This window comes from Alligator mississippiensis, chromosome 15, assembly GCF_030867095.1.
Source record: "Alligator mississippiensis isolate rAllMis1 chromosome 15, rAllMis1, whole genome shotgun sequence".
Lineage (NCBI taxonomy): Eukaryota > Metazoa > Chordata > Crocodylia > Alligatoridae > Alligator > Alligator mississippiensis.
The window spans coordinates 23,865,041-23,889,535 of NC_081838.1; the positions used below are offsets into that span (position 1 = coordinate 23,865,041).

General features: G+C 57.5%; 2 protein-coding genes across 3 annotated transcripts; one reads left to right on the forward strand and one right to left on the reverse strand.

The window, feature by feature from the left end:
* Positions 1–709: 709 nt before the first annotated feature.
* LOC102574968 (uncharacterized) lies at positions 710–10,370 on the reverse strand. Its single transcript, XM_059717893.1, has 4 exons — positions 6,432–10,370; positions 3,810–3,917; positions 2,752–2,794; positions 710–1,354 (listed from the first exon to the last, which is right to left on the reverse strand). Exons 1-4 carry the CDS (start codon positions 6,533–6,535, stop codon positions 1,058–1,060), a joined length of 552 nt encoding a protein of 183 aa, XP_059573876.1. The 5' UTR covers positions 6,536–10,370; the 3' UTR covers positions 710–1,057.
* A 47-nt stretch (positions 10,371–10,417) lies between these two features.
* On the forward strand, positions 10,418–22,706 carry KIF1C (kinesin family member 1C). Of its 2 annotated transcripts, none has more exons than XM_059717830.1 (22): positions 10,418–10,625; positions 13,427–13,583; positions 13,806–13,882; positions 14,076–14,255; positions 14,359–14,424; positions 14,501–14,679; positions 15,010–15,121; positions 15,687–15,764; positions 15,852–15,917; positions 16,008–16,086; positions 16,246–16,324; positions 16,544–16,692; positions 16,777–16,934; positions 17,299–17,378; positions 17,480–17,555; positions 17,772–17,851; positions 17,939–18,033; positions 18,937–19,020; positions 19,112–19,292; positions 19,873–19,945; positions 20,029–20,616; positions 21,023–22,706. In XM_059717830.1, exons 2-22 carry the CDS (start codon positions 13,478–13,480, stop codon positions 21,584–21,586), a joined length of 3,150 nt encoding a protein of 1,049 aa, XP_059573813.1. In that variant the 5' UTR covers positions 10,418–10,625; positions 13,427–13,477; the 3' UTR covers positions 21,587–22,706. The 2 variants fall into 2 exon arrangements, with proteins under 2 accessions (XP_059573813.1, XP_059573814.1); XM_059717831.1 differs by having other exon boundaries at positions 13,430–13,583.
* The last annotated feature ends 1,789 nt before the right edge of the window (positions 22,707–24,495 follow it).

The window sequence follows — 24,495 nt, forward strand, 5'->3', positions numbered from 1 at the left end:
AAGCGCCAGGTGACAACACGCCTCCTCACGCGTGGGGGGAAGCAGAGGAGAAACATGGGCTCCTGCTGCATTGCCATGGAAACACTGTGCTGGTGTGCTCCAGGCCCCACCACTTGCCGTGGGAAGGATGAGGAACGAGGTCCTATGGCCTGGGTCACTCTTCTGGGCACCATCCAAAGCCCCAGAAGGTCTCCAACAAGCAGCACGGTGCCGGCAGCGGGGGCTCATCCATGGGAGCCAGCTCATAGGGGTCTCCCACGTCTGGGCTCCATCCTGGATATTTGGGCTGCAAGGGAGCAGGATAGAGAGAGTTAGTGGCTCCCCTGAACACATGGTACATTTATCCCAGAATAGGCCCTGTCTATCCCCAAATAGCTCACGTTTATCGCAGCATAGCTCCAGACAGGGCACTTTCCCCAAAAGAGAAAGAGGGGATGAAGACAGAATGGGATTTACTCTGGAGAAAGTTAACCCAGGATATGTCATGTGTCTGCTCCCAGTGTCTTTACCACATGGGGTGGCCACCTGGGATGGCCACGGCCCCTGTTCCCCTGGAGCTCAGCAGCTGGCCATGTGCCTGCTCCGACTCCAGGATAAATTTGGGGAATTGCTCTGGGATAAGTGACATCCCGCTCACCTGCTTGCTCCAGCCACCAAAGAGCAGGTCCACGTTGCCTGGCCACAGAGCTGTCAATGTGGCCCTGTGGGTGAGTGAGTCTCTAGGGATCTCGGCAGTGCCGTCCTGATCCTCCGAGGCAGTGTGGGACATGTAACCTCCCCACGTCTGCTTCTTCAGCCTGTGGGGCATTGAGGACACTCACAGGACATGGCATGACATGGGATAGGCAGGTTGGGAATATCATGCCTGATTTGGGGCACCCCAGCTGGAGTGCTGTGGTGTGTCAGGTGTGAAAGAGAGAAGCGGACTCAACTGTTTTTTAAATATATAAAAAATGGTCAAGGAGGCAGGTGTCCTGTTTTGGGTTTTTTGATTTCAATCTGCAGGGAGAAAGTGCAACCCCATCTAATAACCTAAATACTGTGTAGGGACTGGGCTTTATAGTGTCCTCTGGGCTCCCATATGTGTGCAGCCCAGTGCAGTGCCTAAACCTCTGGCTGGGAAAGGAGCGAGGTCACCTCCATACTCATCAATACTGCTCTGCCTTCGCTTCAGCTCCGCCAGGTGGGAACAAACCGAGGTCACACTGCTGGTCTCGACTCTCTTGCACTTCCCCTGGCCCCGTCTCTGCCTGCACAGCTCACGGGGCGAAGGGAGTTCCTGTGAGAGGCACAGTGCTGGGCATGGGAGCACATCTGTCAGCATGTTGGGGCTGCGGGCAGCAAAGCCAGACACCTGAAGGAAGAGATAGAGAGTCAGAACGGGTGATATGCCCCTGCGCCCCTTGATGTGGCTCCAGGGTGGTGTGAGAAACCAAGCAAGAAGCAGCCAAGCTTTTGCAGGTTTCACAAATGCAGCAGGGTGGAAGCAAAGAGGAATCTGGGATAAGAGATGGGATTGAGAAAGCGAAAACACAGCTCTTTTCTCTTAAAAAGAGAGAATTTTATTCTCCCCTTCAGGCATTGTTGGAGAGGGGTCGACACTGCCAGTGTCTCTAGGATTTGGAACTTGGCTGGTTTTCTCCTGGGGGAGCAGCTCTTGTCAGGACTTAAGAAACCCATAGAGTCCTGGTGAGAGGTTCTGGCTCTTCTGCTCAGGGTCAAACACCAAATTTAGGCTCTGGAAGGGTGTTCCCTCAGCTCAGACTGGCACGGCCCACAGCAGTTTTTGCTTTCCATAAAGCAGGGGCCTCATCAACCACAGGGCCCAGGTCTCTGCTGGCGCTCAGGCAAGGGCTGAGCTGAAAGCAAAGATCTCACCTCTGCATCCTTCCCCCTAGAAGGAAATGGCCAAAAATCACTAAGTGAACCTGTTAATTAGGCTGGGAGCTGACAATTAATTAAAACCGGGTCCTCAAAGATGTTTAGCAGCTTGGCTCGAGGCCTCTTGCACCATTCCTGATGAGCTGTGGGGCGGGATGACATCTAGAACCTGGTGGCTGCATTGAAAGAAAGCGCACCGGGGGGTTAAGGTCATCTCGATGTCCATGCTTTTGACCAGGAAAGGTGACCCAACCTTGGGCAGAGGGGGCACAGCATGGACCCCGATATGAAGCAGGGGTCAGCCACTGTTTGTGTGTACATCTCTCCCCCATGTGTAAGGGCTACAATTTAATCCCAAGTGCAATGGTCTTCGAGAGGACGCGGGGAAAGGGCAGAGCTGTGCCGTGGGGACAGGCGTTTGGGAAAAAGAACTATGCCTAGCATCCCGGCAGCACAGCTACCGAGGCAACGGGTGAGTGGGCGAGGAGGACTGCAGAGCAAGCTGCCTGAGTTAGAGAGAGCACTCGTAGCTCAGGGGCTTATGCACCGGCCACCAGTGGCTTCCACCTATGGTGGGGACCCCTAGACAGACTCACGCTGCAAAAGCACCTGTTTTGAAGGAGAAAAGGAATCCTGTTGAGGGGGGAAAGGGCCCAGGGATGGGTTAGGAAACCACAGTCATGTTTATCTGGTCCCCTGCCATGCAAATCTTGATCAAGGCAACCAGGATGCCCCATTGAGACAGAGCCACAAATGGTGGGGGAATGAGGTTGGCAAAGACGTGACCCCGTTGAGGTCACACTGTGATGGAGAAGAACCAGCAATTAAATAAATGAAACCCAACCCCTCCAGGTCTGGGTGGAAACCTACCAGCAGCTGGATGGGTTCTCTGTCCTCTTTTCTCCTGGGGGGGCTGAAAGATGAATATGCCTTTTTAGTGGTTCCTCAAAGGACATTCGTCCCTGCCCCCCAGCTCCTTCCAAAGTTTCCAAACCCCACCCTTTGCATACTAATTTGCATAGGCCGTAGGCCATTAGGCTAACGATGCTGCAGCTGGAAAAAAAGCAGACCTATTTGTTGTGCACTGGCAGTGTGCAATCAATAGATAGCTTGGCCAGGGGTCATGAGGAAGTGGCCCAGGCCAGGAAGAGGTGGGCCTGGGATTTCATTGGGCTGAGGAGATGTGTATCCAGGACCCAGCAATAAAAGAGCCTGTGAGAGCTGGAAGGAATATCAAATCCAGCCCACAACATTGAGGATCTATGAGATTCCCTGCTCCGGCCTTTCAAAGAAGGAGCTGTCTTTTGTACAGTGCCTAGCATAACAGCCCTCGCCTGGGGCTGGCTTGATCCTGCCAGTTCACCTGGGTGTTGTTATTTGCCAAGCAACAGCATTGGAGGCTGAGACTGGTCCCAAGAAACAAGGTGGAAGGGACCACAGATGCAGGGACAATAGGGTAGTGCCCGCCTCTCTGCTACTTTTCATTAGGGGAGGATGCTGTAGCCGGGGTGCCTCATTGGGGGAATTTTTTTTATTTATTGGGGGGGGGGAGGGGTCTGTGATTGCGTATGCGGGGGCCTGGATTTAGGAAGCCCCTTGAAATGACTTGCCAGGGCACTGGCAGGGCCGGGATGGGAGAAGCCAAGTCTCCTAGAGCACACAACTGTGCCCCCCAGTAGCATGCTTGGATATGGGCCTTGCAATTGGAGCCAATTAGTGGAGAGCTGGAACCAAACTTGGGGAGAGAAAAAAAAACAAAGCCCCCACATGGAACCCAGCAGCTCCTCAGCACACAGCTATTGTTAGCATCCGCCCCTGCAGCTCTGTGTCCCAGCGATGTGCACGCATAATAAGGGTTATGTAACTGGGTCAGAGATGCCGGGAACTGAGCAAGGCGCGTCCCCTCTGGAGCCCGCACCACTGGCTACCTCAATGGCTGGTAGAGCCACTCCCAGAGCTGCTCCTTGGGGTCGTAGGGGTGCCTTTGGCCTGCAGCTGCCTCATCAGGCTCGCGCCTGCTCACCAGCCTGGACTGCCTGTGGGGAGAAGGAGCTGGATTTTAACGAGGGGGAAGTGAACAGAAGCAAATGAGGGGCAGGGTGGGGTATAGACCAGAAAGGCAATGCTCTCCCGTTAAATCATCTTGGGTTGAAAGCAGATTGCTTGGATTACTAATTGTGGTTCAAAGTGTTTAGCTAGATAGATAGATAGATAGATAGATAGATAGATAGATAGATAGATAGATAGATAGATAGATAGATAGATAGATAGATAGATCCTCTTGAGATCCATTCCTGCCCTGTTTTACTACAAATGCCCATAACAGGAACCAAGGGGCTGATATGAGGCTAGAAAACATTTGCTGCTACCCTTTTTGGTTAGGATGGTAAAGACAGGCCAGTTTCTGTAGCCAACAGGCAGTGAAGTCATTAGCAACACATCCAGCTGCTTTGGACCCCCAGAATGATCAGGAGCCCAGAGCAGAGCTGTCACATACCACTGGGCACTTAGCAAAGTCCCTTCTCCTTTGAATGCACATGGAAACATTATTCAAGCCTACATTTTATAGGAGACCAGATGAGATCAGCTCTGTCGGCCTTCACATTTACGAACCTCCCACTACTGGGTGGAAAAAATAAAAGCTGTCGAAACAAGAAGCAGGCATTCAAGACACATTCAAGCTGGACCTGCTGGTTAGCACAACGACAGTATTTCCCTACCGTTCTCCAGCACAAAAGTGCAGGCTCGTTAATGCTATTGCCTTCACTTCCTCCGGGGCTTCTATTATTTGATGGGCTTGTTCTGTTTAATAACGCTAAATAATTAAACCAGGGGGGTTTTACAGCTGAGGGTGGCAAGGCAGAGGGGAAAACAGAAAAAAACAAAAAAGAAGCTTGTATTGTGTTCTTCTTGGTTTTTTTCTTGGCTTGTTTTAAAGGTTGTTCCCGTGAAGAGGCAAATGTGATATCCACGCACTGCACAAACGTGGTTGAGTTCCTGTGGTTTTCTTCCACTGCTGGAGGAGGAAAGGGGAGTAAAATTGTCCATCCAGCTAGAGTGAAAGAGGGGAAAAGAGGGTCAGATGCATAGAAAACTCAAGTGCCTCCACCCACGCCTCAAAGATCTCTCCCCTGCTTCCTGCCAAGGGAAGATGGTGGAATTTGAACCTGTCTCTGGCTTCTCAGCCTATTTTCACATAGCTTATTGTTAGCCAAATACCTGCTTACATTGCATTGTCATCGGCAGAGGGGCATCTGCTTTAGCTCAGAGGAGAGCTTATATCACATGTTAAAAGCCAGGCTCGGGGAGAGAAGTAACACGCTGGTAGCTACTGCAGTGAATCACAGTTCAGATCTGCCTTATGCAACTCGCTTTTAGGTAGGAGTACGAACAAAAATGTTGCTTAGTAGGACTGTGTCTAACTGCATATTATTAAATTAATTTCTGCTGGAAATTTACAGGGAGATGATTTAAAAACACCCTTCATGTAACAGGCAGAGTTGCCCACCTGATGCATCAAAAGTAGTCTGAATCAGACCCGCCCCCAAAAATCACAAGATAGGTTTTAAAAAAATCATGAGATTAAAAAAAAACAACGCAGCAATTAACCCATTTTCAAGGCTTCTGTGGATGATTATTATTTGTACTCCTGCATTTAGGGTGCTAATTGTTTTTCCTGGTTGTAGAAACCAGTAGGCCAGAAACATATTTGTTTAAGAGAAAGAAAACGATGTTTCTTGTGTCATCACAAGAGTCCAGGAGCTGAGGCATTTAGGCAAAGCACAAAACATGATGGGACTCATGAAAGTTGGCAATGCGGAATGAAAGGTAGCTTTTAGCACTGCCAGGTAGGATCATGTTTAAATGTACCACGCAGTTGTGAGCAGCCTCTTTTGATCCAACTCATCTTTGCCACCTGGTGGAAACACTTGTCACTAAAAGCCTGAAGAACTTTTTTTACATAACATTTTCCCTTCTTTTGGAGCTGTTTCACTATGGAGACAGGCAGAGGGACAAAGGAGCAGAGAGAGAGAGAGGATGAGGCGCAGAAAGAGAGATTTATCCCTTCCTATAAACATCTTATTGATCTGTCCTTCCATCCCCATAAAAATCTATTAATCTGCCCACACATATCTGCCCGTCTCTCTAGCCATCACTATATCTCCGCTGACCTCAGAAATACATTTCCATCCATCTCCATACACACCCCTTCAGCTGTGTACTTACCCTCCTACCCATCCCCACACACACCTATCTACCTACCTATCCCATCATATACCTGATCAATCGACAGACCGACCTACCTACCCCATATACCTGATTGATCAACCTATATATCCTGTATACCTGATTGCTCGATTGATCTACCTACCTATCTATCCCATATACTCTTTTTCTCTTTCCATCCCATATACCTGATTGATCGATCGATCTTATCTATCTACCTGCCAACACGCCAAGTCTACTTCAACATTGAAGAGTCACACCTTTAAAAAAAAGCAAGAAGAAATTACTTGTGTGGATCTGGTGCTGGCTGTCAAGGAACATACTTAGCAAAGGGGCTGAAGGATGTGCCGAACGCCTCCTCCATGTTGCCCTGGTGCAGTGCCATTCGGATGGGCTCTGTCCTTTCCCTCTCAAAGCATGCATGCATCTTTCTCAGGGCGTGGGGGCCACTGCTGCCCTGGTAAAGAACAAAACGAGGCTGTGTTCACTTGGGAGGTGCCTGCCCAAGCGCAGCGTGGACCCAATACCTGGTGTGTAATGCCCTGTCCCCTGCCCCCTGATGCTGCCCTCCCTGGGGAGACGTCTCAGCAGTGCGGAGACCCCCATCTTTGTCCTGCCAGAGAGCTTTCCCCTTTGTTTGCCTCATCTCGTTAATACCCTGTCAGATGCCACCTTAATAAGGCCCCTCTTCATACAACTGCCCTGTGGGGGCTCCCAAACGAGTTCCCCTCCGTGGATACCTCCGGGGTGCCCCTCACCTCACCTCACAAATACCCCTCCATGATACTCTTCATGCCACTAATACCCCCTCATAATGCCCCCACCTGAATAATACCCACCTTCACAATACCCCTCACCTCATGAGTACTCCCTCCATGAAACACCCACCTGAATAATACTTCCCATTTAATGTGCTTTCCAACCCTTCATTTTCCATACTCCCCCTGTGATACCACTCTCTGGAGAATACCCTGCCCATGATAGCCCAGTGTCATTCATATTCTCTCTGCCTGAAAAATACCCCCTCCACCATGCCCCTCACTCCACGAGTGCCCCTCCATGGTCTCCACACCTGAGCTACACCCCTGGGAAGCCATGATAGCACCACCTCACTAACGCCCCTGCTGCAGTGCTGCTCTGTGGAAAATACCCCTCCCCGCCCACCCCACGTAGCACCCATCGCTCTGCTCGGGACGCGGGGCTGTGGGATGGGCGAGGGCAAGTCCTCCGGCAGGCCCCTGGCTGGGGCAATAAGCTGTATGAGGCGGGGGTGAGGGTCAGGCTATGGACCCCTTGTTATGGGCTGTTTGGGGGTGAACGGGGCTATGGCAGCACCCGCACCTCAGGCAGCCATGATTGAGCAGGGACTCATGCAGTGCTGGGGGCGTGGGGGTGGGGGCAAGGCGTGAGGGGAAAATGGAGGGAAATGGCGTGAAGGGAAAATGGAGGGAAATGGCGTGAAGGGAACAGGACCGCCCAGCTCTCTTGCCGCACGGTCGTGCGGCGTCTCATGAGCACGCCGGTCCCGTGCTGCAACAGCCTTTGCCACCTTACTCCCAGCAGAGCTCATGCTGCTCCGCGGTCCTCGCCCGCTCCTGCTCAGACACCCCGAGCACATCAGCTCCCGCCTGCAAACAGGAGCATTTGCACCCCTTGCCTTCTCTGCTGGGCCACCCCTAGACACACACTCACCTTGTCCACCCCCAAAGCTCCATCTTTAGACCCAAAACACTTGCTTCGGGGGGTATAAAAACGTGTTCCTGTCCGATTGTATCACACGCCTCCCGTTTGCCCCATATATCCTCTCTGCATGGGGCATGCTGTATTCTCCATTCTGGGGTATGCTATAGTAGGCTATAGTCCTCTTGTTTCCCATCCATAATAAGGAAAAATAACTTCTTCCCTACCTTGCAGAATACATCAGAGCCTTATGAGAGCCCCAACCCCCCCCAGCCGGCTCCTTCCTCAGAGGTCAGCCACCTTTCTAGCACCTGCCAGGAGGAACACGTCTCCACCACACTTCATTCCTGCCACCATCCCCTCCCCAAGGAAGCCAGAAGGATGTCCTTGGATGCATAACCTCCTCCATTTTTGGCTGGCTCCCCTTTGGAAGCAACCCGCATCTGCCCTGGCTCCCACTCTCCTCCCATTTTGACCCTTGTTTCCTCCTTTTTCATAATACTGACTTTTTTAAGTAAAAAAAAAAAAAAAAATCAAAGTAAGGGGGTGTGGCTTTGCTGGCAGGTGTTAACAATGCCCAGCAATTACAGGCAGGCAGATACCAGAGTCTCTCTCTGTCCTGGAAACCTGCCAATGTACAAGACGGGGTTTCGGAAACCGCAAGGGACTATGGGACAGCTGGAAGTAACGAGGTGCATTCGTTAACCATTGGCCCTGTCCATGCAGATGCTGCTAGGGAAGCCAGCCCACGCTCTGTGTTGGGAGCACACGAGAGGGCAGTCGTTTGCTAATGGAGCCCCGTGCTTCTTATCTGCTTCCAGCACTTCCCTTCCGGAGTTGGATTGTATTTTTTTCCATGCTGGGTAGGGATGTCTCGGGTCAGGCCTGTCGCCGTTTAGCCTCTAAAAAATAAAAGGGGGGGAGGAGCAGATTTTTGAAAAAGGGATGAGGGGGGATCTGATTTTTTGGCTTCAAACCACAACAAAGCAGGACCTAACGCAGCGATTCTCAACCGTAGAGGCCAGGAGATCCTTTGAAGGGTGATCCACCGTGTGCGATTTGCATCCGAGGTTTCCACCAGAAAACATTTGTGACCTGCCAGGGGGCTTTTTTGAGTCCTTCACCGCTGCGTTACACAGGCAGAGTTTGCTTCTTCTGAAGGGGCCTGCAGGAGGGACCAGGATCCAAATAAAAAAAAGCTGGGGACCCCCTGAAGGTTGGGGAAAACCAAGCGTGAATCACAGAACAGCAATGAAACTCCTCCACAGCGGGCTGGGCTTCCTGACTCAGCTTTTCCAGTAGTCGAGCGGGGTTTGCTGGGTGAAGGCTGTAACTGGGGGTAGAGCAAAGGTCAGTCTGGCCCAGGACAGGCAGAGAGAAGATAGATATAAAAGTGAGGCTGGTCCATGCTGATCCCTCCCCAGCTCCTCGCCTCATGCGGTCTCCAGGAACATGGTGGGGCAGAGCAAAGGTCCCCCTCTGGTGCAGCCGGAGGGCGCAGCTAAGGAGCAGGGTGTGTGTAAAGCCATGGACCTCAGCCAAGGATCTTTCTAGCCTCAGAGTGGGCTCCCCCAAACCCATACATTGTTCAGCAGGGTCCCCCCCCACTCCATGTGCTCATTGCCCAGCCTGCCCCCCTTCAATGCACATGCAATGCAAAGACAAAAGCAAATACTGTGCAATGCAAATGAGATGCAAATGCAATGCCCACTAACGTATTGCAATCCACACATCATGTAATGCAATGATACTGCAATGCAAGTATTGCTTAGTGCAAAACGCAAGACACAGGTAATGCAACGGCAATGCCATGCAACGAAATTCAAATGGAATGCAAATGCTGCACAGTGCAAAGGCAATACAGATGCAAGACACACCAGCATAATGCCATGACATTCAAACAAAATGCAAATATCATACAATGCAAATGAGGTGCAAATGCAAGACACCTAATGCAATGCAATGCAATGCCAGAGTAATGCAATAAAAAATTCAAACAAGAAGCAAGCACGGTACAATGTAAATGAGATGTGAATGCAGGACACACCTAATACGGCACAATGCAAACGCCTTGTACTGTATTGCAACTACAATGCAAATCCCATGAAATGCAAACGAGATGCAAATGCAACGCAGGTGGAATGCATTGCAATACCAACCTAATGCAATGCAGGTGAGACGCAAATACAATGCAATGCAAACGAGATACAAAATGCACCTCAAGGCAAACGTCATGTAATGCAATGCAAATATGATGCAAATATAGCACAGGCATTATGCTTTGCACTGCAAACGGAAGGTGATAGAATGCAAATCAGATGCAAATGAAATGCACATGTAATGTAATACGATGCAAGCGTCTTGTAACGCCAAAGGAGATCCAAACGCAACACCGCCGTAATGCATCGCGATGCACACGTCATGTGACGCAGGCAATGCAGACGCGATGCAACTGCAAAACACGCGAGTTGCCTTGCAATGCAAACGTCCTCCATTGCAAATAAAAATGCCAGCACACCGCCCCAACCCGGGGCCCCTGCTTCATGCATCGCCGCTTTAATTCCTCCCCACCTCCCTGGGAGGAGCCGGGCGCCGCTCCCCGGTCTCGCGACATCACCCCCACCCCACCCCACCCCCGCCGCTGCCGCCGCTGCTGCCGGTCCCCCCCCCACCCCCCGCCCCGCTCGACCCTCGCTGCAGCCTCCTCCCCCCCTTCCCCCATGCAGCGCCCCTAGGGGGGCAGGGAGGCAGCGGGGAGTGGGGGGGCGCCCGGCTTCCTGCCCCCCAGCCCAGCCGGGGGATGGGGTTGGCATGAAGGCGGGTCGCTGGGGACAGAGGTGAGTTGCTGCAGGGGGTCGTTTGGGGGCGAAGGGTGGGGGGGGGCACTTGGACAGAGGTGCAGTGCTGCAGGGGGTCGTTTGGGGGCAGAGGGGTAATGGGAGGACTTGGACAGAATTGGTATGTGGGCTGAGGGGGTCGCAGGAGGTCAGGGGCTGTGGAGGGGTGGCGTCAGGTTTGGGGCAGGGATCTCCCTGGGGTGAGAGGTGAGCTGGGGTGGGGGTAGGGAGGCCTGAGGGTGAAGAGGGGTCTGTAGGGTGAGCTGTGCACGGGGCGGGGGTCACCCTGGATGTGGGGGGCAGACTGGGCTGCAACAGGAATGTCACCAGAGGTCTGGCTGCTTTTGTGGTGGCCGGGATCCACCTGGACCTGGCCATTGGGTGGGGGTCCCTGTTGAGCCCCCCACACCTCGGAGCTGAAATGGATTCCTGGGGATGGAGGGGGGCCGGGAACGCACGAGCGATGCAGTCAGGGCTTATTTTTAGACCCGCCAAGCACGTTGCGTGACTGTCTCTTCCCCTCCTCCCCAAGCTGGTCCAGCATGAGACCCCGGCCAAGCTCATTCTTGTTCGCGGTGGATGAATGGTAGCGTAAAAGGAAAGAAAGGACATCCCCCTCCCCAAATCCCTCCATTGTGGGGTGATATTACCCCTTAGGGGGGTTGTAATCCTAGCAGTAGGGGGAGAATTCATGATCCAAGTGCTCGTTCTGCTCTTCCTAGGGTCTTTGGGCGCTGCTGGCTAATTGCACGGGTGCTTCTAAGACTCTTCTTCTTGGAGTCCCTCAGGGTTGCATGTGAGGTCCAAGCAGCCTCCTCTCTCCCCCAGTTTTCAGGGTGGTAGCCCCAGTGCTCCCTTATCAAATCTGTGTGAGCTGCGGGTACAAGGGAAATCCTCCCTTCATCCTCTTTCCGCCCTTATAGCTGGGGCAGGAAACCCTTTTGGGCTCCTTCCTGCATCCCCGCCTAGTTAGACTCCGGCCCCCCCCCCCAATGTGCCAGCTCTTTGTTTTCACTCATTTCTTGCCTACAAAAGACCTGGGGGAAGCCTGCAGCAGGACAGAACCAGAGTCCCGGTGGGGTTTCCACTGGAGATAGGCACCCTTAAAAGGACCTCATGGCACCCTAGCTGAGAATTGCCATGCTCCTTTCCTCTGGGGTCTGTCCCCTCACAGCCCCATCTCTGCTGCTGGTGGTAGAAACCCTTCCCTGGATGGATGCCTGTGGCGTTCAAGTGACGTCAAAGGGTCACCTGCGTGGGGAGGGGCATCCAAATATAGCCCTGGTTCTCTTGTGTCACGATCACCTCGCATGTCCTTGCAAAAAGCCCATTTCACAGGGAGAAGAGTTGCAGCTGGCTTGGGCATTCCCTGAGCTCGGTGAGGGCATATGCTGGTTGTCCCAAACTGGGACAGTTTCTCTGCTTTTTCTGAGGGAGAGGCACTGCTTGCTCCTGGCCTCAGTTCCTCGTTATCTCCAGCCTCAGTTTTCCCATTGCTCCCATGGCCTCAGGGAAAAGCCTGTCTCCCTTCTTTGTCAAGCTGCTCCCGCGTCCCCCCTCAGTCTCAGACATGGGAGCATTTCCCTGGGAAACTCCACTCTCTTGCTCTTGGCCCTGCATCCCAGCTCCCACTCTGGAGCAGGAGACAGGCTCCCCTGGGCACATGAGATCCCATCAGCAACCCCGAGTGAAGAGCGTGAGCAGAGGGGCAGTGCCAGGGCCTCTGTGCCCTGCATCTAATTTTAGGTCACCCCCCCCTCCCCCTTTGGGTGTTTATCAGCTTAGACGCCTCTTGCAAACATGCCAGCAACCTTCCCAGCAGCCTGGAGGGAGCCTTCAGCTGTAGGTGTGTGCATTTGGGGGTGGGCCTGGCGTGCCGGGCGCTGTACGTACACCTTGTCAGGGAGCGAGGTCAAGGGTCGGGGGTGGCAGAGATGAGTGTGGAACCCAGGTGTCTGGGCTCCCTTCCTTCTCTCTCATTCCCCATTGCCCAGGCTGGGTCTAATGAATCCCTGTGTCACCTTGGGCTTTCAACCTTGCTCCTGTGGCCAACAACCTGTCCGGCTGGCAGCCGGGACTGTGCATGGGTGTGGTCACACACGGGCGTGCGCGTGCCATTCTGGATCTCCCAGAGGCTGGCACAGCATGGGCAGGGAGAAACCACTGGCTCCGCTTCCTCCTCCCCACGGGGGAAGCAGTCGGGCCGGCAGGATCAGGCAGTGTCTCCTCCTCCCCTGGCCGCGCCTGGTTTCGGGGTTTGTCCGTGGGATAGGAGCGAGAGGTGCTGGCCTCGTCCCTTCCCCGATAGGTATCACTTAGGTCCCAAGGGAGTGGGACTCACCCCATAAAACCCAGGGGCTTCACCTGTATGAGACCCACATTCCGATGGTCCCCTTCCCTCTGGCAGTTTGGGAGGGGTGCTGCCCGTGATCCCAAAAACAAGGGGCAAAGTTAAAGTGATGCCGAGAACACCAGGTCTTGATCGTGTTCGCTCCCATTCAGGGGGATTTGTCCCTGGCCAGACTGGTGTGGACTGGGGGGATTTCACCTTTCTCTGCAGCAGGGGCGTGGGCTTGGCTTTGGCTGTCATTTGTGACCCTTCCCACCCAGCAGCAGCAGCAGCAGGTGGCCACAGCTCCCTTGCTTTCCCAGGGGGAAGATGCCCAGGGCTCTTGGTGATGCAGGCGGCAGACTTAACGTGATAGGAGCTGGGTATCCATCAAGGGAGGTTGCATTGGCTCCTGGGTGGCACCGAAGGCTCAGGGCAGTACTGAACCCCCCTTCTCCCTGTCCATCTCCAGCAGGGCCAGTCTGCGGCTGGAGCGCTGACCCCCCCATATAACGACCCCACCATGGCAGGTGCCTCGGTGAAGGTGGCCGTGCGGGTCCGGCCTTTTAATGCCCGGGAGAGCGGCCAGGAGGCGAGGTGCATCATCCAGATGCAGGGCAAGACGACCTGTGAGTGCTGGGGGGGGTGTCCCATCTCTGGGAGGGGGCTGGCAGGGGTTCCCTATGGCATTACCTTCCCCCAGGAGGTTGTCAGGGAGGTCTGGGGGTCCGCCCTGATCTCAGTGCAGTGTGGGCCTGATCCTGGCTAAGGGGGTCCCAATCCTGGTGGGGGGAGGAGTCCAGCCCCTCATCTCCACCCCAGTCTTTTTCTTCCCTCTCCCCATGGCCCAGGCATCACCAATCCCAAAACATCCAAAGATGCCACCAAGAACTTCACCTTTGACTACTCGTACTGGTCCCACACCTCGGTGAGTCCCCAGAGGCCTGGCATGGGACAGCCCCAGATGCCTGGGTTCTCCCCCGACTCTGGGAGGGGAGTGGGGGTGGTGGGTTACAGCATGGGGGGAGCTGGGACTCCGAATGCCTGGGTTCTCTCCCTGCTGCGGGAGGAGAACAGGGTCTGGTGGGCTCGACTCGCACGCCTGAGTTCTCTGTGCCTAGGAGGAGGACCCACGGTTTGCCTCGCAACACCGGGTATACCGGGACATTGGGGAAGAGATGCTGCTGCACGCCTTCGAGGGCTACAATGTCTGCATCTTCGCCTATGGCCAGACTGGCGCCGGCAAGTCCTATACCATGATGGGTCGGCAGGAGCCTGGGCAGCAGGGCATCATCCCCCAGGTGGTCCCAGGGGGGTGGTGTCTGGCAGGGTGCTGGGATATGGGGGGGGGGGGGGGTCTCAGAGGTCCCCCGTTAACTCCTGCCATCCCGTGCCTCTCCCCAGCTGTGCGAGGACCTCTTTGCCCGCATCAAAGCTGACCCGTCCCCTGATGTGTCCTACTCGGTGGAGGTGAGTCCCAGTCCCCCTATTTCCCCTGTTACCCCCCTGCTTTGGGCCAGGGCTCACAATTGTCCTCACCTCTCAGGTGAGCTACATGGAGATCTACTGTGAGCGTGTGCGGGACCTGCTGAGCCCACGGCGCGGGGGCAGCCTGCGGGTGCGAGAGCACCCCCTGCTTGGTCCCTACGTCCAGGACCTGTCCAAGCTGGCCGTCACTTCCTTTGAGGACATCGCCGACCTCATGGACTGTGGCAACAAGGCCAGGTGCGGGACACAGGCATCTGAGGGCCCAGCCCCCTTGCTTCCTAAACTGTCCCAACCCAGGCATCTGGGGTCCCTGCTAAACCCACCTCCTTCCCAGATCTGGGATAGATGCGGAGCCCAGGTCTTTACTACAACCACCCCCCTCCCAGAGCTGGGGTAGAACCCAGGCATCTGGGACCCCTTAAAAGCCAGGAGAGAGCCCAGGTGTATGGGCTGCTCCTTACCCTAACCCCGCAGTCCCCACCTCATCTCGTGGAGAACCCAGGTGTCCGGGCTGCCGGGTGGGAAGTGTTCCCCCATCCCTGACCCCCCCCAGCCTGTCCCCCACAGAACGGTGGCTGCCACCAACATGAATGAGACGAGCAGCCGTTCGCACGCTGTGTTCACCATCGTCTTCAGCCAGCGCCGACATGACCAGCTCACTGGACTCGACACTGAGAAGGTGCGGGGTGGTGGGGCGGGGCATGACACAAGCATGCCAGGTCTCAGCTCAGAGTGGTGGGGAGGTTATGGACTAATTTTGGGGGGAATAGGAGGGTCTTGAGTTCTGGCTGCATTGGAGAGAGGGTGATGTGAGTGTCCTGGGTCTCAGCTCTGGGGAGGGGGTTATGACCTGATTCTGGGGGGCTCTTGGGGGTCCAGCTGGGGAGGAGAGGGGCTGGCAGGGGTGACACGAGTGTGCTGGGCCTCAGCTCAGAGTGGGGGACGGGCAGGAGGTCCTGCTGGGTGTGTGTGCGGGGGGGGGGCACACGGGGGCGGTACCAGTCATGACACAAGTGTGCCAGGCCTCAGCTGTGGTGGGGGAGGGCAGTTTCAGGGCCTGTTTGTGAAGGGGCATGGAATCCTAGTGGGTGAGGGTGGGTACCAAGCATGACACAAGCATGCCAGGCCTCGGCTCTGGGCTTGCGGGGGCCTTGTCCTGGCTGGGTGGGAGCAGTATTATGGAGGGGCAGGTTGGGGTACCCCAACCCCCCCAGCCCCCTCTACTGACCCCCTTCCCCCTCCAGGTGAGCAAGATCGGGCTGGTGGACCTGGCAGGCAGCGAGCGGGCTGACTCCTCGGGGGCCACGGGCATGCGGCTCAAGGTGAGGGGCTGAGGGGTAGGGTGAAGTCCCGGACTGAGCAGGGGAGCCCACCAGGCTATAACACCCCCCATTTGTCTCCCCCCCCAGGAAGGTGCCAACATCAACAAGTCACTGACAACGCTGGGCAAGGTCATCTCCGCCCTGGCCGAGATGGTGAGGGGGAGGATGGGGGCTGCATCTGGGAGGGAGCGGGGGAGTTTGGGGGCAACCTGACCCCCACTCCCTGTCCGTCCATTCCTGAAGCAAAACCCAAAGCGGAAGAAGGCCGAGTTCATCCCCTACCGTGACTCTGTGCTCACCTGGCTGCTCAAGGAGAGCCTGGGTGAGACCCGGACTCCTGGGGTCTCTGGGGTGGGGGGATAAGAGCAGGGACGGCTGGGAGCCTGGACGCCTGGTGGGCACTGGGGGTTGCAGGGTGAGACCAGAGGGATCTGGGAGCCCAGGAGGGTACCCCCTAACTGCCTCTTTCTGCCTCCCACAGGGGGCAACTCCCGCACGGCCATGATTGCCGCCCTCAGTCCGGCTGACAGCAACTACGAGGAGACCCTGAGCACCCTCCGGTGAGGCTGTGGGGGCGCTCTGGCCTGAGGGGGTGAGGGCAGCAGGGACGGGGTCCAGGCTCTGTGCTGGGGACTGGGCTCTAGGGGGTCAAGGTTGGGGGCTGGTCTCTATAGGGGGTGGGAGCTGGGGGTGAGAGGTCACAGGGGGTCCTACTCTAGGGGGCAGGACCAAGGGGGCAGGGCCACCCCCACATTTCCCCTCATGCGCCATCCCTCCAGCTATGCAGACCGCACCAAGCAGATCCGCTGCAACGCGGTGATCAACGAGGACCCCAACGCGCGGCTGGTGCGCGAGCTGCAGGCTGAGGTGGCACGGCTGCGTGAGCTGCTCTTCGCCCAGGGCCTGTCCGATGGCCCTGGCCTGCCCGGTGAGGGGGGCGCTGGTGAGGGGCAGGGGAGGGGGAAGGGTGCTCTGCATGCTGGGTCTCCTAATTCTCATCCCGCCCCTGCAGGTGTGAAGGTGGAGGAGGGCAGAGGTGCCCCGGCTGCCCCCACACTGCCCCTGGCGCCTGGCACTGAGACCCACGGCACCCTCAATGGGGAGGCAGAGCCCTTCGCTGCCCTGCCGGGGCAGGCCATGGGCACTGAGGAAGCCATGGAGAGGCTGCAGGTGAAGGGGAAGACCCCAGGCATTTGGGCTCTCACCCCCCAGGTCCCAACACCTGAAGAACCCAGGGGTCCAAGCCCACTGCTCTCAACCCCCCAACACCCAGAGAAACCAGGTGTCTGAGCACCCAGTCCCCCAACACTCAGAGAAACCAGGCGTCTGAGCCCCCAGCCTCCCTGCTGTCACCCTTCACCCCCCTCTGTTCCCAGAGAACCCAGGCATCCAGGCTCCCTGCCTTGAAATGTGTTCTGTTCTGGACTCTCGTGGTCCAACGTGGAGCTTAGGGGGTCACGGAGGTCAGGGGGCCCTGGGGGCTCTGGAGAGCCCCCCAGTCTCCATGCTGACTCTGCTGCTCTGGGGCCACCAGGAAACAGAGAAGATCATTGCGGAGCTGAACGAGACCTGGGAAGAGAAGCTGCGGAAGACCGAGGCTATTCGCATGGAGCGGTGAGGGCCCGCCCCCAGAGCCAGCCACATTGAGGTCCTCTCAGTACCCGAGAACCCTTGGGGGTCTGGGTGGGGGTGACAGGGTCTCTCTCGCTCTGCAGGGAGGCACTGCTGGCTGAGATGGGGGTGGCGTTGCGGGAGGACGGCGGTACCGTGGGGGTCTTTTCCCCTAAAAAGGCAAGTGGAGGGGGGTCCGCGATTGGGAAGGGGGTACCTGTTGAGCTGGACCCCCCTGGACTGGGATTTCAGGCCCTTGTGCCTGCCCTAGACCCTCCCTCACTGCATAACCTGGACGCCTGGGTTCTTTCTCTGGCTTCGGGGAGGGCAGAGGGTGCTGGGAGCCCCAGATGCCTGGGTTCTCTCCCCCCGCCCCTCATCCTCCCCCACCAACAGACCCCCCACCTGGTGAACCTGAACGAAGACCCCCTCATGTCAGAGTGCCTGCTGTATCACATTAAAGATGGGCTGACGCGGTGAGTGCCCCAGGGCATGCTGGGATAGTGGGGGTGAGGGGTAGCAGGTCACTGAGGCCCCCCCGTGACCTCCCACTGTCCCCGCAGGGTGGGGCAGGTGGGGGTCGACATCAAGCTGACAGGGCAGTTCATTGCGGAGCAGCATTGCAACATCTGGAGCCGCACCACCCCTACTGGCGAAGGTAGGGGGTGCCCCAGGGTGGGGGGCACCCTCCCAGACCCCCTCAGTCCCACAATCTTCTGTGACTCGACGCCAGCAATCCCAGAGTCCCCTGTACAAATTCCAGATACTCCAGGGCATCCCCCTCCATCCCAGAACCCTGTGGGCTTTGGCCCAGAATCCTTCAGGGCTCTGTTCCCCTTCCAATCCCGAAATGCTCTGGGGACATGACCCCCTGAATCCCAGAATCCTTCAGGGCTCAATCCTCCTCCAATCCCCAAATCTTCTGGCGATGTAACCCCCTCAATCCCAGAATCCTTTAGGGTTCCACTGTCCAGTAGTCCCAGAATCTTTCAGGGCTCTACTCCCCCTCCAATCCCAGAATGCTCGGGGGGGCGGGGAAACGAGCTCCTCAATCCCAGAATCCTTCAGGGCTTTGCTCCCCTCAACACATAGAATCCTCTGGCAAGGTGCTACTTAATCCCAGCATCCTCAGAGGCATGGCCCCTTCTCTCCCAGAGTCCCTTGGGGCTCTATTGGCTGTCCAGGCCCCCTCAATCCCAGAATCCTTTGCGGAACGGACCTAGGGGGGTGGCTGGGCTAACGCCTCTCTCTCCTCATCTCTTGTGCTGACACTGGAGGAGGCCAAGGCTCCAGGTATCATGGCTTGGGTCATGCCCCCACATCTCCCAGCATCCCCTGGGGCCTGGCCTCTGTCTCCCAGCATCCCTTGGGGCACAACTCTTGGCTCCCAGCATCCCTTGGGGCATGGCTGTGGTCTCTGTCTACCCCCCACCTGCCATGGGGCTCTTGAGTCTGCCCCTCCACTGCCCTAAAATGGTGACTGGAGCCCTTGCCACCCAAAAATGGCGAGGAGGGCCTCCCCACCACCCCTGCCCTGCTCAGGAGTCCCCCTCCCCCGCAGTGGTGGTGACACTGGAGCCGTGCGCTGGGGCCGAGACCTACGTCAATGGGAAGCTGGTGACTGAGGCCCTGGTGCTCAAGTCAGGTAGGGGCTGCCCAGATGACAGGGTCCTCGGGAGGCAATGGGGCTGGGAGCCTCGAGGGTGGGGTGTTACCCTGCCGCCCTCTCCCCACAGGTAACCGCATGGTGCTGGGCAAGAACCACGTCTTCCGCTTCAACCACCCGGAGCAGGCGCGGCTGGAGCGGGAGCGCGGCCCCCCCGCTGAGCCCCCCACCGAGCCAGTGGACTGGAGCTACGCCCAGCGCGAGCTGCTGCGTGAACAGGGCATCGACATTAAGCTTGAGATGGAGAAGCGGTGAGCTGGTCTGGGGCAGTCTGGGATAGTGGGGGGTCAGCCCAGGGGCAGGCTGGGATAGTGGGGGCCTGGCCTGGGGGGCAGGCTGGAGTAGCAGGGGCTGGCCTGGGGCAGGCTGGGATAGTGGGGGGCTGGCCCAGGGTATAATGGGGGGTCAGCCCATGGCAGGCTGGGCTAGCAGGGGCCTGGCCTGGGGCAGGCTGGGCTAGCGGGGGCCCGGCCTGGGGCAGGCTGGGATAGTGGGCAGCTGGCCTAGGGCAGGCTCGGATAGAGGGGAGCTGCCCAAGGGCATGCTGGGATAATGGGGAGCTAGCCCCAGGCAGTCTGCAATAGCAGGGCGCTGGTCTTGGGGCAGGCTGGGGTAGCAGGGCCCTGGCCTATGGCATAATGGGATAGTGGGGGGCTGGCCCAGGACAGGCTGGAATAGTGGGGGGCCATCCTATGGCATGGTGGGATAGTGAGGGGCTGGCCCAGGGTAGGTTGAGATAGCACAGGCAGCACCCTAGGGGATTGTGGGACAGCCAAGCCTGGCGGGGAGGGCCCCAGGGCCCTCACCTCAGTCTTATCATCCCCCCCCCAGGCTGCAGGACCTGGAGAACCAGTACCGGCGTGAGAAGGAGGAGGCTGACCTGCTCCTGGAGCAGCAGAGGCTGGTAGGGGCAGGGGGCAGATGGGGGGCGGGGGCGGCACGTGCCCGGACACCTGGGTTCTCATCTTACCGTGCTCCACATCGCAGTATGCAGACTCAGACAGCGGGGACGACTCGGAGCGGCGCTCGTGTGAGCAGAGCTGGCGCCTGCTGTCGGCACTGCGGGAGCAGCTGCCAACGCCCTCGGTGCAGGGCATTGTGCGGCGCTGCGGCCTGCCCAGCAGCGGCAAGCGGCGCGCCCCACTGCGTGTCTACCAGATCCCAGCGCGGCGCCGGCCCCCCAAGGCTGCACCACCTGGCCTGCCCGAGCTGCAGCTGCAGGCTGTCAAGGAGGTGTGCTACGAGGTGGCGCTGGCTGACTTCCGGCACTCGCGAGCTGAGGTGGAGGCGCTGAGTGCAGCACGCCTGCACGAGCTGTGCCGCCGCCATGGCCTGCGTGACCCCGCCGAGCACCAGAGCTGGCAGGCTGTGGCTCGGGATGTGTGGCGCACCGTGGGTGGTGGGCCCGAGGTCCCCTGTGGCACCGGACCCGATATGGCAGGGCTGCGGGCCCACATCGACCAGCTGACTGGCATCCTGCAGGACGTGCGGCTGCAGAATGACCTCAAGGACGAGGAGATTAGGGCGCTGCGCGACCGCGTGCTGCGCATGGAGCGTGTCATCCCCCTAGGCCAGGTGAGGTGCGGCTTGGGACCCTGGCATCCTGGCCCCAGACTCACCAGATCCACGTAGAACCCAAGCGTCTGGGCCCCAGTCCCCAGATCCATATGGACCCCAGGTATCCTGCACCCCACCAAATCCACGTAGAACCCAGGTGTCCAGGCCCTGATCCCCGCCTGTCATCCTCAGCCCCCCTTCCCCTCTCTCCCAGGGAACCCAGGCATCCAGGCTCCCAGCTGTCCCCTTCTCCAAACACTTGGCCTACCTCCTCTCCAGTGCCAGGCCTGAGACCAGCCTTAGCCATTTGCCACCAGTGGGTGGAGCCCGCACTTTGATGGCACCCAGGAGTCTGGGTGCCCAGCTCCACCCAGATAACCCAGGCATCCAAGCCAGCCCCTAACACCTCTCTCTTTTCCCCCAGGATGACGAGGAGGATCTGGAAGACGCTGGCTGGGGGGGGTCCCCGGTGCCAGGGGATGAGGGGGCAGAGCCAGAGCCTGGCCTGGGGGCAGGGCTGGGGCGGGCGCCAATGCCATCCAGCACTGAGCGTCTGTGCCGCCTCATGGAGGAGGACCCCGCGTTCCGGCGTGGGCGGCTGCGGTGGCTGCGCCAGGAACAGGCCCGGCTTCAGGGCCTGCAGCTGGGGCGTGGATCCAGGCGTCCGGGCCGCTTTGTGCCCCCCCAGGACTGCAAGCTGCGTTTCCCTTTTAAGAGCAACCCCCAGCACCGCCAGGCCTGGGGGGGTAGTTTGGACCCTCCTGAGCCTGAGCCTGGCCCCGCCACCCGGGGACGCCCTCGGCGCACCCACCGGCGTCGCAACTCCCTGGAGGGCGGAGCCAGCCGGCCGGAGCCCTGCCACCCCCACAGCCTGGGCTCTGCCCCACAGCAGGATGGGGGCCGCCAGCCCCTTGGGGACAGCCCCCCACCCCGCCTGCGCCGCCAGCTCTCAGCCCCCAATCTGCAGGACCCCGACACCCCACTGTAGGAGCAGGGGATTATGGGCAGGCCACTGGTGCAATGGGTGCTGGGATGTCAGTGGTGGGGGGAGCTGTGGAGCCACAGCAAAGGATTATGGGATGTTGGGGGGGGTCAGAGGCAGCTGCAAAGGGTTGTGGGATGTTGGGACAGTTGCAGAGGATCATGGGATAGTGGGGGTTGCTGCAAAGGGTAGGATGTTGGGGGCCAGCTTCAAAGGATTGTTAGATGTTGGACTGCTGCAAAGAATTATGGGATAGTGGGGGTTGGAGACGGGTGAAAAGGATTGTGGGATGTCAGGGGGACTGCTGCGATGGATTATGGGGTAGTGAGGGTTGCTGCAAAGGATTGTAGGATGTCCAAGGGACAGACCCAAAAGATGGAATAATGGGGGGAGGGGTCAGACAGCTGAAAGGATTGTGTGGTGTCAGGGGACTGTTGCAAAGGATTATGGGATACTGGGGGTTGCAAAAAGTTTTGGGAAACCTGAGCTCCAAGATGGAGCTGCAAAGGGTTGTGGGTAATTGGGGAGGGGCAGTTCTCAGGCTGCAAAGGGTTCTGTGGTACAGGGGAGGGTTTGTGGGTCTGCAAAGGATTGTGGGATGTTGGGGGAGGGCCACAATGCAGGTGCAAAGGATTGTGGGCTAGTGGGGGAGTTTCAAAAAATGGGGAGAATCAGGCAGTGGAGGATCATGGGATAGCAGGGGTATGGGGTTGGCTGAGGATTGTGGGGGTGGCTCCCAGAGGCTCATGGGAAAAGGCCCCTCCCCCCCTCAGTTTTTCCCTCCCCCCTCCCCCCCATGGACAATCCCCCTCGTGATCAATGGTGCTGCCCACCCCCCATGCTGCTATCCCCAGGGGGATGGGGTCAAGGGTCAGAGGTCACAGAAGAGCCCCTGAGGGGGGAGCAGGACTCCTGGTAGGGCAGGGTGTGGGTCAGAGTGGGGGCCTGGGACATCTGGGTCCCATAGCTCCGGGGCGATGAAGGGGGGCTCCCAGGGACCTGGATCCTATTGCCTATGTGCCCCTGACCCTGGGGGGGGTTGCTCCTGGTGTGTGCGAATGCAGTGCCCCCCCAGGGTCTGTGTGGGGTGAGGGGGCTTGTGCATTAAACTTGTCACTGCCTGTGAGACCGGGTCACACGTGTGTGTATGGGGCTGCTGGTCGGGAGTGAGGGGCGCCAGGTGTGTGGGTTCCGTGGGAGTGGGGAGGGAGCTTAGGTTCTTTGTGGAGGTCACATGGCCCTTAGGGGCTGCAGCAAGGTGTCTCCATGCTGCCCCCCCCACAGGGGGCAGGGGCCTGATCTGGGTATCAGGGCCTGTGCTGGAGTCCAGAGAGGGGGGCAGGACCCTCAGCCTGTCCCTTGTGGGGGGCACAGCAAAGGCCCAGGCCTGTTTTGGGCTGTGAACCCAGGCATCTTGACTGGGGGGGCATACACTTGCCCTGCCACATGCATGAGTCACTGTCTGCCCCCACCCCCAAATCCTTGCTACCCACAATTCCCTCAGCTGGCTGCATGGCAGGGGGCCTACAGGCCGGAAGTGACGTCTCCCCCGCTCACCCTGGAAAAGTCTTTGCCGAGGCCAGGTACCGGAGGACTGGAAAAGGGCCAACGTGGTCCCCATTTTCAAAAAGGGGAGGAAAGAGGACCCGGGCAACTATAGACCTGTCAGTCTCACCTCCATCCTTGGCAAAGTCTTTGAAAAAATTATCAAGGCTCACATTTGTGAGAGCCCGGCAGGACAAATTATGCTGAGGGGAAACCAGCACGGGTTTGTGGCAGGCAGATCGTGCCTGACCAATCTAGTCTCTTTCTATGACCAGGTTACGAAACGCCTGGACACAGGAGGAGGGGTGGATGTCGTATACTTAGACTTCAGGAAGGCCTTCGATACGGTATCCCACCCCATACTGGTAAACAAGTTAAGAGGCTGTGACGTGGATGACTACACAGTCCGGTGGGTGGCGAATTGGCTGGAGGGTCACACCCAGAGAGTCGTGATGGATGGGTCAGTTTCGACCTGGAAGGGTGTGGGCAGTGGGGTCCCACAGGGCTTGGTCCTTCGACCGATACTCTTTAATGTCTTCATCAGTGACTTGGACAAGGGAGTGAAATGTACTCTGTCCAAGTTTGCGGATAACACAAAGATATGGGGAGATGTGGACACGCCAGAGGGCAGGGATCAGCTGCAAGCAGGTCTGGACAGGTTGGACAAGTGGGCAGAAAACAACAGAATGCAGTTCAACAAGGAGAAATGCAAAGTGCTGGACCTAGGGAGGAGAAATGTCCAGCACACCTACAGCCTAGGGAATGACCTGCTGGGTGGCACAGAGGTGGAAAGGGATCTTGGAGTCCTAGTGGACTCCAAGATGAACATGAGTCGGCAGTGTGACGAAGCCATCAGAAAAGACAATGGCACTTTATCATGCATCAGCAGATGCATGACGAATAGGTCCAAGGAGGTGATACTTCCCCTCTATCGGGCGCTGGTCAGACCGCAGTTGGAGTACTGCGTGCAATTCTGGGTGCCACACTTCAAGAAGGATGCGGATAACCTGGAGAGGGTCCAGAGAAGGGCCACTTGTATGGTTAAGGGCCTGCAGACCAAGCCCTACGAGGAGAGACTAGAGAAACTGGACCTTTTCAGCCTCCGCAAGAGAAGGTTGAGAGGCGACCTTGTGGCTGCCTATAAGTTCATCACGGGGGCACAGAAGGGAATTGGTGAGTATTTATTCACCAAGGCGCCCCCAGGGGTTACAAGAAACAATGGCCACAAGCTAGCAGAGAGCAGATTTAGATTGGACGTTAGGAAGAACTTCACAGTTCGAGTGGCCAAGGTCTGGAACAGGCTCCCAAGGGAGGTGGTGCTCTCCCCTACCCTGGGGGTTTTCAAGAGGAGGTTAGATAGGCATCTAGCT

Bases quoted from the DNA above. Each gene is read 5' to 3' on its own strand.
- LOC102574968 (XM_059717893.1), bottom strand. From the start codon at position 6,535: ATGCATGCATGCTTTGAGAGGGAAAGGACAGAGCCCATCCGAATGGCA. The intron at 3,918-6,431 runs GTATGTTCCTTG...TTCTCCCCACAG, and splicing joins TCCTTCAGCCCCTTTGCTAA to GCAGTCCAGGCTGGTGAGCA. The intron at 1,355-2,751 runs GTAGGTTTCCAC...CTCTTCCTTCAG, and splicing joins GAGAACCCATCCAGCTGCTG to GTGTCTGGCTTTGCTGCCCG.
- KIF1C (XM_059717830.1), top strand. From the start codon at position 13,478: ATGGCAGGTGCCTCGGTGAAGGTGGCCGTGCGGGTCCGGCCTTTTAAT. The intron at 15,122-15,686 runs GTGCGGGGTGGT...TTCCCCCTCCAG, and splicing joins CTGGACTCGACACTGAGAAG to GTGAGCAAGATCGGGCTGGT. The intron at 20,617-21,022 runs GTGAGGTGCGGC...CTTTTCCCCCAG, and splicing joins GTGTCATCCCCCTAGGCCAG to GATGACGAGGAGGATCTGGA.